General features: G+C 57.6%; 2 protein-coding genes across 2 annotated transcripts in view; one reads left to right on the forward strand and one right to left on the reverse strand.

Moving 5' to 3' along the window:
* Positions 1-3,541, forward strand: part of ANKLE1 (ankyrin repeat and LEM domain containing 1) — a 4,027-nt gene extending 486 nt beyond the window's left edge. The window contains exons 2-10 of the mRNA XM_008580549.1: positions 7-170; positions 240-392; positions 780-885; positions 957-1,107; positions 1,384-2,136; positions 2,276-2,453; positions 2,717-2,875; positions 2,972-3,111; positions 3,369-3,541. Of these exons, the coding sequence (XP_008578771.1) occupies positions 7-170; positions 240-392; positions 780-885; positions 957-1,107; positions 1,384-2,136; positions 2,276-2,453; positions 2,717-2,875; positions 2,972-3,111; positions 3,369-3,541 (1,977 nt within the window). The remainder of the gene's footprint in view (positions 1-6; positions 171-239; positions 393-779; positions 886-956; positions 1,108-1,383; positions 2,137-2,275; positions 2,454-2,716; positions 2,876-2,971; positions 3,112-3,368) is intronic.
* Positions 3,542-5,794: 2,253 nt separating this feature from the next.
* ABHD8 (abhydrolase domain containing 8) lies at positions 5,795-11,983 on the reverse strand. The gene is made up of 5 exons (XM_008580553.1): positions 11,818-11,983; positions 9,860-10,604; positions 7,929-8,099; positions 7,541-7,757; positions 5,795-6,477 (listed from the first exon to the last, which is right to left on the reverse strand). Exons 2-5 carry the CDS (start codon positions 10,594-10,596, stop codon positions 6,307-6,309), a joined length of 1,296 nt encoding a protein of 431 aa, XP_008578775.1. The 5' UTR covers positions 10,597-10,604; positions 11,818-11,983; the 3' UTR covers positions 5,795-6,306.
* Between the last annotated feature and the right edge of the window lie 1,198 nt (positions 11,984-13,181).

Genomic DNA, 13,181 nt, shown 5'->3' on the forward strand with positions numbered 1-13,181 from the left:
TGGGAGCCGGCACCCGAGCCGAGGGGCGGGGCGGCGCGTGCGCACAAGGTCGCCGCGGGAAACTGGAAATCGGCGGGCCGGGCCATGGGGCTGGGGGACGGCCCGGACTCGGGCTCGGCGACCGGCCTGGCGCTGCGGCTGAGGGGGGCGCTGCGGGAGCAGGAGCCGCGGTGAGCGCGGTGCCCCAGGTGGGCGGGCAGGGGCGATGGCTGGGGTCCACTCTGACCCCCTGTTCGCAGGGCCGTGGAGGAGCTGCTGAGCCGCGGCGCCGACCCCAACCTGGTGCTAGTGGACGGCGCGGCGGCCGTGCACTTGGCGGCCGGAGCCCGGAGCCCTCGCGCCCTGCTCTGCCTCGGGGCGCTGCTGCGCGGAGGCGGGGACCCCAACGCTCGGTGAGGCCGGGGCTTGGGAACCCTAGAGGGCGCCCCACGGGCCAAGGGCGGGGGTTCGATGCTCGAGGGTGGGGCTCGAGGGTCTTGGGGAGGGAGCTTGAGCGTCCAAGGACGGGGGCTAAGGTTCGAGGGAGGTGCTGGTGTCCCAGACCCAAGGCGGTGCATGGGATCGCTCTGGGACCAAAGTAGGGATCGAGTGTTCGGATCTGGGGGTGGAAACTCTAGGGTAGGATGGCACAAGTGTGGGTCTCGGCCGCAGGGCTCAGGATTGAAGTACCGAGGGCCGTGTCCCAGGCCGGAGGGCAGAGATGGGGGCTCAGAGCCGAGGCTATGGGTCCCTGACCGAGGGCGGAGTCCCCAGTGACCCTTCTTGCGCTCCGGCCCCAGATCTGACGAGGCGCTGACGCCGCTGCACGTGGCCGCCGCCTGGGGGTGTCGCCGCGGTCTGGAGCTGCTGCTGAGCCAAGGAGCGGACCCCGAGCTGCGCGACCAGGTTGGGGGGTTCCCGAGGGAGGCAGGGAGGGAGAGGGCCTCGGGCGCCCCCTGCTGACCGTTCCGCCTCAGGACGGACTTCGGCCGCTGGACCTGGCCATGCAGCAGGGACACGGGGACTGTGCGTCCGTCCTGCGGAAGCTCGACACACGGACGAAGACCCAGAACCGGACCTGGACCCAGACTGGGGCAGAGACCCAGAAGCCCGGGACTGAGGCTGCCCGTGAGTAGGGCCTGCATGGCTGCAGGGGCTTCACTTCTGGACCATATTGGAGTGACTCTCTCTGCGTGTTCCCTCTGTTCCCAGCTGTTTCTGATTGTCTCTGGCACCCACCATCCCCCACCGGTTCTGACTGTCACCCATCTACTGTCTCTGGATGGCTCGCTCTGCCTAGGACTCTCCCTTCTCACTGTGGCTCCAGTTTCTCTGTGTGACCCACTTCCCGTCTCTGCCTCTCACTCCCTCCCCCTTTCCTCCCTGACCCCATCTCATCTCCAGGCCCAGGCCTCTCTGGAACTCGCGATGTGACGCTGGAATCCACAGCACTCCAAACCTGGCTGGGTAGAGGTGATAGCAGGGACATGTGCCTGGAGGCTGGCCTGGGACCCCCCGGCCTCCATGCCTCCCTTGAGGCTGTGAACAAGGATGGAAGCCCAGCGTCCCCCCTAGAGTGCCAGGACTGCTGCTCAGATGCCTCCTTTGTCACCGCAGTTGAGGTCTCTGGGGCTGAGGACCCAGCCCCAGACACTTCCCCCTGTGCTGGGTCATGGCCCCAGACCAGGCAGGGACTTCTGCCTGGTGGACCTAGGTCTCTGGGTGCCGCACAGCTGGCACATGAAACTATCACGGTGGGCAGCGAGGCAGAAATAAATGCCTGTCTGCAGGCCCTGACTCTGACCTCGTCAGATGCTGCCAGCTTCCAGTCCTCTGCTTCCTCACCATCCCTCCTGGATGGGAGTCCAGCCCATAGCCACCCACGGAAATCACCGCCTGGACCCTCTGACTTCTGCTTCCTGGCAGATGACCAGACCTCCTTCGATAGTGACATAGCCGCTCTCCGTCAGGAGGATGAGGCGAGCTACACAGGAGGCAGGGACTCTGTCCCCTCTTGCTGTCACCTGCAAGCCCCCGCTGTGTCTGACCTGGAGCTGCTGCAGAAACTACGAGTGCTTGGCCAGAGCCCTGCCCCCATCACGCCCTTCACCCGGCGGTACTACCTCCAACGGCTGGAAGAAACCCAGGCTGCTCCTGGTTAGTCTTTGCTGGGCATCGAAGTGCAAGGTGCCTCCAGGAACCATCCAAACAGCTTTTAGCTCTTAGTCCCATGTCTCTGTTCATCCCTGAGAATCACCCCTTCCTCTGTCTCCCTTGACTCAGTTTCCCTTCCCAGGCCCAGACTTTTCAGGGCACAGCACAGAACTGGCCAAGGCCCTGCAGACAGGCCACATCCCAGACACCCAGGCAGACGAGGATGCACTCGCCCAGCAGTTTGAGCAGCCGGATCCCGCCAGGAGGTGGCGGGAGGGGATGGCAAAGTCCAGCTTCACGTATCTGCTGCTGGACCCCAGGTACTCAGGGCAGGAAAGACCTAGAAGTGAGAGCTAGAATATTTGGGGTTGGTTCTCATTCGCTGTGTGTCCTTAGGAAAGAAACTGGCCCTCTCTGGTCATCAGCCTCTTTACAAAAGGTGGTTGGACCTAATTCAAGCTGCTAAGTGTCCTTGGGGAGCAGCCACTCTGTCAGGCCCTATAAAGTAGGGCCACTGGACATGGGTTCAGGTTTTTCTGTGACTTTGGGGACTGCCTCTGAGGACACTCATCACTTCATCCAGGGAGACTCAGGACCTGCCAGCCCGAGCCTTCTCACTGACCCTGGCTGAGTGCCTTCAGACTTTCGTACGTGCTGTCTTCTACGTGGGAAAGGGGACACGGGCCCGGCCATATGTCCACCTCTGGGAGGCCCTTGGCTATCGTGGGCAGCCAGCAAAACAGGTGTGAGGACAAGGGTCAGGGTCCGGCAGGGTCAACCAGGCCATGCACAGGTAGAGGAAGGAGGGATTGGGGAACCAACCCCTGACCTGGCCCTTGCCCCACCAGACCTGCCCCAAGGTACAACGGATCTTGGACATCTGGGCCAGTGGTCGCGGTGTCATCTCCCTGCATTGCTTCCAGCATGTGGTCGCTGTGGAGGCTTATACACGAGAGGCGTGTCTTGTGGATGCCCTAGGTGGGTGCCAGGCATGTGGGGTGGTTGTCACATAAGGGGCATTTGATCCACCAATTCCCTCACCCTTTCCCTAGCAGTGCTGTTCATTTGTTCAGTGAGCAATTATTGAGCACCAAGTCTACCTGCACATGCATGTATTTTGCTCCACTGTTTTATACCCCTTTGAGGCCAATACACAGTGGGTTTGCTGTCACATACTTTGGCTGCGGGGGGGGTCCCCGAAGCTTTCCTTGTGACCCCACCCCCAATCTCTCCAGGGATCCAGACACTGACCAACCAGAAGCAAGGGCACTGCTATGGAGTGGTGGCAGGCTGGTCACCTGCTCGGCGGCAGCGCTTGGGGGTGCACCTGCTGCACCGTGCCCTCCGTGTCTTCCTGGCCGAGGGCGAGCGAGAGCTGCGGCCCCAGGACATCCAGGCTCGTGGCTGAGTGCTGGGGAACTGGCTGTCCAGCCTGGGTAGAGATCAGGGTGTTTAAAGGTCCCAGCTGCCCCGTGCTGAGAGCAACCCTCGTCTCTTGCTTCAGAAGGGGCTGTGTGTGAGTGTGTGTGTATGTGTACATGTGCAAAGGGAGCACCAGGGCAGATCCCCCCCTCAGGCTGTTAAATATGGTACTCCTGGGAAGGTAGTGAGCTCCCCGTCGTGGGAGGAGGCCAAGTGGGGAACCAGAAGGTGCTTTGGAACGCTCCAGTGGTTTGGCAGTCTGGTTCTATGTGGATAGAGTCCACTTTTATCTCCCAGACACGGGACCCACACTGAGGGGTGGACAGAGGCTTCCTCAGGTACATGCAAGGTATCTGCCCAGCTCAAGAGCCGGGTTCAGGCTGGCCGGTTAGCTTAGTGGGTGAGAGCGTGGTGCTGTTAACACCAAGATCCAGGGTTCCATCCCTGTACCAGCCAGCTGCCAAAAACCAAAAAAGAGCCAGGTTTGCTGATTCCCAGCTTTGGGACCTCGTACCAGTAATTTTATCTGCCTGAGCCACAGTTTCCTCTACCTCAGGGGGTCATGGGAGGGATCAAATGAGGTCATGTGGGTAAAGTGTGAGGCTTGGAGCTCTGCATGAGGCCCGGGTGGAAAATCTCGGGGAAGCGGGGGAGGGTGAGGCTCTCAAGGGGCCGACGGGGGTGATGTGTGACTTTGGGAGAGACCAGCCTTGCTCGGGATCGCTGTGCAACCCCAGCCTTCTGGAGTTGCTTCTCTGAACCTGTTTCTTCCACTATAAAATGAGAATAACCCCAATCTCCAGCAATGCTATGAGGCTTCAGACTACGCACGTGTGCAGAAAGTTAAGTAAATCCCCAGCCGCCATCCTGGTGAGATGCTGCTTTTGATGTCTGCGGTCCGGGTTTTTGGGGGGGAGGGGGGAAGGCGGTCTCTAAGTTTCTAGAAGTTGTTTCTTCAAATGGCCCTACGGGTTTAGGGACTTGGGGAGATCCGCTGCCTCATTGGCTTCAGCGCCTGTCCGTCATCACGGCTCAGCGAATCAGGGCACGTAGGGGGCGGGGCTCTGCCGCCGGTAACGGAGCTGTGCAAACCTCTCCCTGGGCTTCCGTTTCCTGCGGCGTAGAAAAACAGGGAGGCCTCGCAGACACCAAGTCGTCTAATCAAGCGACAGCAATGACAACAGGGTGCCATCGCCCCCTGAATACACAAACAGGTCATTGGAGAAGATCCAGAGGCCTCGAAAGACCCAAAGAACATGAGACTTGTCTAACAGGGTTTCCCAGCCTCGGCCCTAATGACATTTGAGGATGGATTCGTCTCTGCTCTGGGGTCTTTCGCGTGCATTGCAGGGTGTTGAGCAGCATCCGTGACTTCCCCACCACCCCCCAGTTGTGGCGATCAAAAATATGTCCAGAGTTTTCCAGTGGACACAATTGCTCTTGGTAAGACTCCCGGGTCTAAACTAAAGGTGGGCTCACACACCAGTGGGGAAGGACAGAAGACTGACATCTGAGGAGACAATTTCCTCTCCCCTCCCGCCATTCACACAAACCACAGACCTAGATATGTGTTCATTAAAACGAAATACAGTGCTGGCCGGTTAGCTTAATAGATTGGAGCATGGTGACAATAACACAAAGGTCAGGAGTTCAGATCCTGTTACCGGCCAGCCGCAATAAATAAATAAAATAAAATATAGAAAAGCAAATATATGGCCTTAGGCAGAGAAATCCTTTAGTTGGTCATAAAAGAAAAAAACAGATTTGGTGGTTTAAAAAAAATCATCTTTATGACGGTGACCCTAAACCAAATAGAAAGATAAGACAGGGATAGTGAGAGGTACTGACTTGTTGGGTGGGATGGGGTGGAGTGAGTGGGATTCGATAAACCAGTGGGCGTCAGGCATTCAGTACAGGGCCTGGTATACAGTGGGCACTCAATTATGGTGGTTGTAATCCCATGCAAAGGCCACCGATCCTCACCTCAACCTCAGTTGGGCCTCCTCTTCCCCGCCGGGGATGGGGAGCTCACCCCTTGATAATCTGCCTGGCACTCTAGAAATACTGCCCGAGCAGCCCCTGCGTTCTGAGGTGGGAGCGGGGACTCGGGAAGCAAGCCTGGAATCTCAAGGTCAGCCCTGAGGGGGAGGCACCAGCGTCAGCCTAGTCTGCAGGTGCAAAAACAGGCTCAGGGTGGCAAAGATCTTGCCCTGCAGTGACCCAGGACAGGTCTGGAGACTCCGATTGTCACTTCTTTTTATTGAGTTACAAGTTGCGATGTGCAGGTTTGGTGGCGCGAGATCCCCCCCAACCCTCCCCCCTTGGGCAACAGCTCCCAGCGCCGAGGAATTGGGGATAGGGGTGTCTCGGTCAATGGGACGGGGCCCTGAGGGTCCCTGCGGGGCTTCTGGGCCCCAGGATCGAGGACGCAGAGCAGGGCGAAGGGCTGGCCTTGGCCCTGATGCTGGGGGTGGGGGGAGGGGGATTCTGTACAAGGTCATCCTCAGCGGGGTCCTGGCTGTGGCCCCAGCAACAGGCTCCGCAGGACAGGAGCGGGGAGCCGAGGGTCCACCTGGCTCCCCCCACCGATGCCACGCTCCGCCCCGCTGGCCTGGGGGCGCCTCCCTGGCCTGGCTCCCTCCACTGGAGCGAGCAGCCTGCCCAGGTGGCCCGTGCTGCAGAACTGGCGCTGGCCCCGGCCTCATCCTCCCGCGCCTCTGCTCACCAAGCGATGCCCCGAGGGCCTGGTGGCTACTTTTTCTCCTCCGGAGGCGCGGGCAGGGGCTCGGGCAGAGCCTTAGGCGAGGGCTCGGGCTCCCAGAGCAGGAATTCGTGGAGCAGCGTGTTAACCGTTTCGGGGCACTCCAGCATCACCATGTGACTGCCTTCGTCGATGAGCTTCAGGAAGGCCAGGAGTAAGATCTGCAGAGGAAGTGGGGCTCAGGATGGGCCAGGGCAGGGTGGTGGGGCCAGGCTGCCCTGGCGCTCCCACACCATCCATTCACGGCCTGCAGCATTGGGAAGTCCCTCCTGCAGTCTACCCCTCATCCCTCCAGTTCCACTCAAGGGGGAGCTCGAGGATGACCTGTCACCCTGTTGGATCCCAAATAGCTATTCATTTATTAAGTGCCCACAGTATGCCCAAAGGAGTATTTCTCAACCTTTGCAGTACTGACATTTGGAGCTCGATCTTCTTTGGGGTGGGGGGGCTGTCCTGTGCACTGTAGGATATTTAGCAATGGCCCTGGCCTTGACCCAGTAGATGCCAATAGCAGTAACCCCCCCAACACACACACAATGTGACAACTTAAAATGTCTCCAGATATTGCTAAATGTCCCAGGAGGCAAAGAATCACGGATAGGTAGATAGACAGACTGTCATGTCAAGGTAGGATTTCTCACCCGTGGCCCTACTGATATTTGGGGCAGGATCATTCTTTGCTGTGGAGCTGTCCTGCACATTGAAGGGTGTTGAGCAGTGTCCCCAGCCTCCACCCAGCCTCCACCCATCAAATGCCAGTAGCACCTCTCTCCCCCTCAGTCATAACAACCAAAAATGTCCCAGACATTTCCAAGTGTCCTCTGGGGGCAGAATCATCCCTGGTTAAGAACCGCCAGTCCAGAACTATTCTAAGTGCTAAGGACCCCAAAACCCTTTCTTGGGAGTTTCTAACCTAAGGATCCCCTGGCGCCCTCTCCCAGAATTATATAGTCAGTCATTGGTTTCTTATACATAGCCCAGCTATGAAAAGAGCCTTATGTGCAGTGGGGATGGCACATCATTGTTAACACCTCTCCAGAGCAGCCCAGCTTTCTAGGTTCTACTTTTGACTCTAACGCTCCTATTTGCCTGAGCTCAGACCACAAAGCAGAGCCTCCTCTAGAGACCATGCACACCAAGAGACCACACCCACCTGGGGCCACGCCTCTGGGCTGCACATGGGAGATTTTGGGGGAGGTGACATCCCAGGCGTCCAGCTCCTACCTCAGCCATTCGCTGGTCTTCCTCCACCGGCACAAACTTGTCATGCATGCCGTGGACGAGCAGGACGGGCACTGTAAGCTCAGCGTGGTAGACTTCGTCACCCTCTGGCCAATACTGGCCACTCATCATGGCCCGCAGTACAAAGGACGACACGTTGAATGCATTGCCCTCCTTTAGCAGCTGCTTTTCTTTGGCCCCTTGGCGGGCGAAGCCAGCCCTGGTTGTGGAGAGGCACCTTTGGAGCTCCTCATGCCAGCCAGATCATCATAGGGGCCGCCCCTGGTGCCAGCCTCAACCCCAGCAGTACAGCCTCCCCTCCCACCCAATTCCAGGAGATGACGCAGTCCTCCAGGGCCAGGACCACAGTTTTTGGGGTTAGGGCACTTACTTGAGGAAGCTCCAGGCCAGGCAGGGTGACAAGCAGTGCAGGACGCAGGTGGGCATGTTGAAGATTGAGCAGAAGCTGGGCTCCAGTGCTGTGGGGCCCCCGCCATTGATCATGATCACCTTGTGTACCAGGTCTGGGTACTCATGTGCCAGGAATGTGCAGAAGGAGACACTGCCCAGAGTGGGTGGGGTGGTGGGGAGGATTGAAGGGTGGTGGTCAGCAGGATGCAGACAGTGAGGGGGTTAATGCCCTCCCTAAGGTCCTTAAAGGTCAAGATTCTTCCCCTGGAGTCTACGGGTACCTGATGGGGTTAGGTATGGATGGGGCATCTTGAAAGCTCTGAAACTGTGAGACTGAGTGGACTGAGTGTTGAGGGTGAAATTTTTTTTTTCTTTTTTTTTTTAAGAAGGATGTGGATCCAGAACTTCCATCAGATTCTTTTTTTTTTTTTTTTGGTGGCTGGCTGGTTCAGGGGTCTGAACCCTTGACCTTGGTGTTACAAGGCTCTTCTCTAATGGACTAAACTAACTGGCCGGCCATTTGTCAGATTCTTAAAGTCACCATGACCCGCAAAGCAGTAAGAAATACTTATTACCAAGTGAACAATCTGATTAAACAAACCCTTCTGGCTGCCCAGAGGAGGTCACTGTTCCCTGTGTGTCCCTTCTCTTTGAGGATCTTCTCTCACCTGCCTCTGCACATGGTATTACCTACTTCCCTTAGGCAAGGTAGAAGCGGAAAGACTGAAGAGCCCCTGAAGTCCAGCTCCTCCTTCCCTTTAAACCAGGGGTAGGCAAACTGTGGCCTGTGTACTAGCTGCTTGTTTTTGTAAATAAAGTTTACAATTTTGGACATTTATAAAATATTTTGTAAATAAAGTTTTACTGGAACACAGCCATGTCTGGCTGCTTTCAAGCTACAATAGCAGAGTTGAGAAGTTCCAACAGAGATTGTATGGCCTGCACATCTAAAATATTACTATCTGGCCCTTTAAGAAAAAGTTTGCTGACCCCTGCTGTAAAGGGACAGGATACAGGCAGGAGTAAGGCAGACTTCACTGTGCCAGTGGCTTTCTATGTGTCCTTGGGCAAGTTGCTTAACCCTTCTGAGTTTCAGTCTCCAGATCCCTGAAATGGTAAATGTGCTGACCTCATAGCATAGCATTGTTAGGGGATCACAGGGACTACCATAGATGGATGTTCATTTAATTAGAGAAATTATTTATCATAATCACTAACTTTTGGGGATGTTATCACATAAACAAATGAGAACTGTGTTACCTTTCAGCCTGGATTCCTGTCTTTCAGATACTTGTGTAACTTATTTCTTTTCTTGTCTAATTGCTTGGGCTACAGCCTCTGAAACAGTGGCTGGCTTATCATATCTGGCCTTTCTTCCTGGGTAAAGGAGGAAATGGGACCACTTGGCAGAAGCCAGAACCCTAGGGCCCAAAAGCCTTCCGTGGAGTGGGCTCTTGGTAAGCTTTAGATGGTATTATCAGCCCTTTATGGGAGAGTGAATTACAGCAACCTGTGTCTTTGCAAATACCTAGCATTTATGGGATTCCAATTAGCCCTTCCTGACTGCACAGGGATCTCCAGAGCAGATGATATTTCTTTTTTAAAGATGCCCGGTAAGGGGATCTTAACCCTTGACTTGGTGGTGTCAGCACCACGCTCAGCCAGTGAGCTAACCAGCCATCCTACACCCCCTCACAGAAAAGAATTACCTGGCCCCAAATGTCAAAGTGCAGGGACTGAGAAACACCACTTTAAAACAATGTGAAACAATAGCGGGGTGGTGGGAATCCCTCTGTCTGGTTGCAGGTTTTAATTGGATTTTTCAAGGAGGGAAATCAGCATTTTGTGACTGGTGTCCAGTCCCTGCCGGCCCCCACCCTTCACCCCCACCCCACACCAGGGTCTGCTTACCCGTAGGAATGCCCAATGAGCACGTTTCGCTTCTTGGCATAGCGCTTGAAGATAGCCCGCATGTCCTCAGCCAGCGCATAGAAGGTATAGGCTGCAGCCACCTGGGGCGCAGAGCTGGCCCCGTGGCCGGCTAGGTCAGGTGCCACCACCTCATAGCCTAGGCGCACAAAGAAGTCCAGTTGCTCCTTCCAGATGGCCAGGGAGCCGCCGACACCATGGATGAAAAAGAGCACCACGTCGGCCTGGGCGCCCTTGCAGCTAGTGATATGCTTCTCACAGTCAATGTGGATGGTCCTCTTGGGGCGCCGGGCTCGCCTCCGCCTCCCGCCACTGCCGGCACTGCCTGGGCCCGAGTGGTTATCACCACCTGCCGGGTCGGCCAGCTCCACCTCGAGGGCAGCTGGTGGCTCCCCACAGCCATTCTGCCCCTGAAGGAGGTCAGCTCGAGGTGCCCGGCCCAGGTTCTCCACCAGCAACCGCCCGCTGCGGTACACGGTGATCCGGCGCTGGCAGCGGACCAAGCCGGACCGGTCCCCCTGGACGCCATCGGGTGGTGACAGTGGAGGTGGGGTGGGCACTGGGGCGGGTCCAGCATGCTTCACCCGCAACACGCGGCCAGGCTTGACCTCCACAAAGGTGTAGCCATCGCTGGACTCGACGCTTTCCAGTGGCCCTACGGCATTGGGGGGTGTGCCCAGCAGGCAGCAGAAGATACCGTCCGTCACCCCTGTCAGCATGGTGTTTCCTGTGAGTGGGGGCAGCAGCCAGCTCAGGGGTGGTCTCAATGGGAGCCCTTCACCCCTGCAGCACCCCACTCCCTGCACCTGGGTCATGTGAGCTGGTCTGGGAGGCCTCTTCTAGGCTCCAGTTTAGGGAGGGCCAGAGCCAGCCAGCCAAGGCCCCGAGATATTTTGTCTGGAGTGCCTTCATGGTGGCTTGCCACTCTCCTGGCCAGCCTCGTCTATTCTCAGACAGAAGAACCTGGCTATGGCTGACCCCATGGGGTGTCCATAGGGAGGTGGTGGTGGACTCAGGAGGGCTTCCCGGAAGAGGGAACATTGTGACAAATGTGGCCCAGCCCTGGGAACATCCCCCTTCCCACCAGCTGGAGTTTATAGCAATTATGGCCTCCTAAGCCCATTCATTCATTCATGCATGTACTCTTTCATCAACGCGCACACGATGATGGCCTCTTAAGGCATCTGAAACAGTGCAAATCCCCAGTGGGCCTGTAACACAGGCCTGTGGCTCTGAACGTGGCCCCTGAATGGTGAGGATATGGGGAGGGAGTTGGGGACAGCCTCAGAAGGCTTTGCCCAGCTCCCCAAGACCGGGGTGAACCTCGCCTATTTCACAGAGGAGCAAGCTCACACTCTGGAAAGAAGCTGCTCTCCAATCCCCCTGCTTAGTGCCCTGGGTTTTGGGGTCTGCCATGTAAGCCCCCACCAGTGCTGGCGATAAGGATGGAGAAGGCAAGGTCCTGGCTGAGAGCCTCCAGGCCTTCATCCTGCTCCCTGGGCCACCTCCTCCCCCCGTGTCCATGGCAACCGCAGGCGGTTACATAACTGAAGGGGGTTAGGGAGCAGCGCACCCCCATTGTCTAGGGCCTGGAGATGAGACCACCCCATCCAGCCCGCAAGTCTGGACGCCGCTGCGGTAATGCACGCTAAAGGCCCGGCCCACAGTGGCCGCGGACATACGGAGGGTCAGTCGGTGACCCCCACCCCGCGCGGGGCCCTAACCCCGGACTGCGGGAGCGGCGCAGACATGCCGCGCCAGCCCCCTCCCCGGAGCCCGGCCCCCGCCTCCCGGGTGCCCGCCATGCCTGTGGCGGGACTGAGGCCACTGGGGCTCCGTGGCTCCCCAGACGCCCAAACGCGGGCTTCGTAGACACTCCCCTCCGAAGGGGGCGACCCCGGGGCCTGAATCGCCCCTCCCGTGGCCGGGTCCCCTCTCACCTCATCGAGCGCCGGGGGACCCGGGCCGGGGCGGAGGGGTCCCAGGCTGAGAAGCCAGCGTCCGCTTGCGGGCAGCGTTTACATGGTGGCGCGGGTCGGGCCGGCGCGGGATGTGGGCGTCGCGGGCCCCGAGCGGTCAGCGCAGGGGTATCCCGCGGCCTCCCAACGCGGCGGCCCTTTAAGTCCCTCCCTGAGGGGTCGTATAACTTCGTATAATGTATGCTATACGAAGTTATTACGATTTATTCTTTTGTGCCTGGTTTCTTTTGCTCAATATTACATCTGTGACATTTATCCAGATTGTTGTTCGCCGACGGGCGGGCACTTGGGCCTATCGCAGCTGCGGGCTGACCTGGCCTAGTTAGGCTTCCAATCAGAGACGGTAATTCCGAGACGGGGCGGGCTTTGAGAGCAACGGCCCCGCCCCTTGGAGAGGCTTACCGAGGTTGGGGGAGGGATTGGGCCTGGCCCAGGACCGGGAACGGGGTGCAGCCTGGGGTCTGCGGGAGTCCTCGGAGGGGGCGGCCGGAGCCTTCTCGCTGCGAATAGGTTTCCCTGGCCACACTCTGCCTCCGTACTGCCCTGTCCCCTCCAAACGGAGTCCCATGCCCCTTTGTGTGGGTTGACCTTTCTGTTCTAGAAGCGGAGACTCTCACATCTTTCCAGTTGCAGGTGGGGAAACTGAGTCTCATAAAGGGTATAAGAGCACAAGCGGCAGGGGCCAAGCTGGGACTTGAACCCACGGTCGTGTGATTACAAGTCCTGGGAATTGTCATTAAACAGACGTCTTACAGCTGTGGGTAATTAGGGAATCGGAATTTCACAGATCAGCCAGTTTAACTGAGGGCTGCGGTGGAGATGAGGAGGGCAGGCGGCCAGAGGCAGACACCCCAGTTCTGTGGTCCCAGCTGAGCCAAGGCAGGACCTCAGGAAAGACTGAGTCAGAGAGGAATTGAGTTCAGGGTTTAATTCCAGGCTCTGCCCTTTGCTGATGGGTGACCTTGGTCAAGTCACTTCTCTGAGCCTCCATTTATTTTTCTATAAAATTAATACCCTCCTAAGTTTTCTATGCAGGTAAGGCACTCACCACGGTGCCTTGCATACAGTAAGTGCTCAACACATTATCGGCATTATTATTGTAGTGGTGGGGGTTTGTTAAATGCTGGTACAGGTAGGATGGGCTTCAGTGGACAAGGGGTTAACAGCTCCCTGCTGCTTGTCGGCTCCCGAATTCCCCTGGAATTTGCTGCCAGAGCTGCATTAGGTCCAGCCACCCACTCTTGCCCACTCACGGTGCTCCCAGGAGAACAAACTCAGTTTATTCATTCAGCAAACATTCTCCACTGCCCACTCTGGGCCCACTC

This window comes from Galeopterus variegatus, unplaced genomic scaffold (genome assembly GCF_000696425.1).
Source record: "Galeopterus variegatus unplaced genomic scaffold, G_variegatus-3.0.2 Scaffold2126, whole genome shotgun sequence".
NCBI classification, from domain to species: Eukaryota; Metazoa; Chordata; class Mammalia; order Dermoptera; family Cynocephalidae; genus Galeopterus; species Galeopterus variegatus.

Bases quoted from the DNA above. Each gene is read 5' to 3' on its own strand.
- ABHD8 (XM_008580553.1), bottom strand. From the start codon at position 10,596: ATGCTGACAGGGGTGACGGACGGTATCTTCTGCTGCCTGCTGGGCACA. The intron at 7,758-7,928 runs GTAAGTGCCCTA...CTCCACAACCAG, and splicing joins CTGGCCTGGAGCTTCCTCAA to GGCTGGCTTCGCCCGCCAAG. The intron at 6,478-7,540 runs GTAGGAGCTGGA...CTTCCTCTGCAG, and splicing joins AAGACCAGCGAATGGCTGAG to ATCTTACTCCTGGCCTTCCT.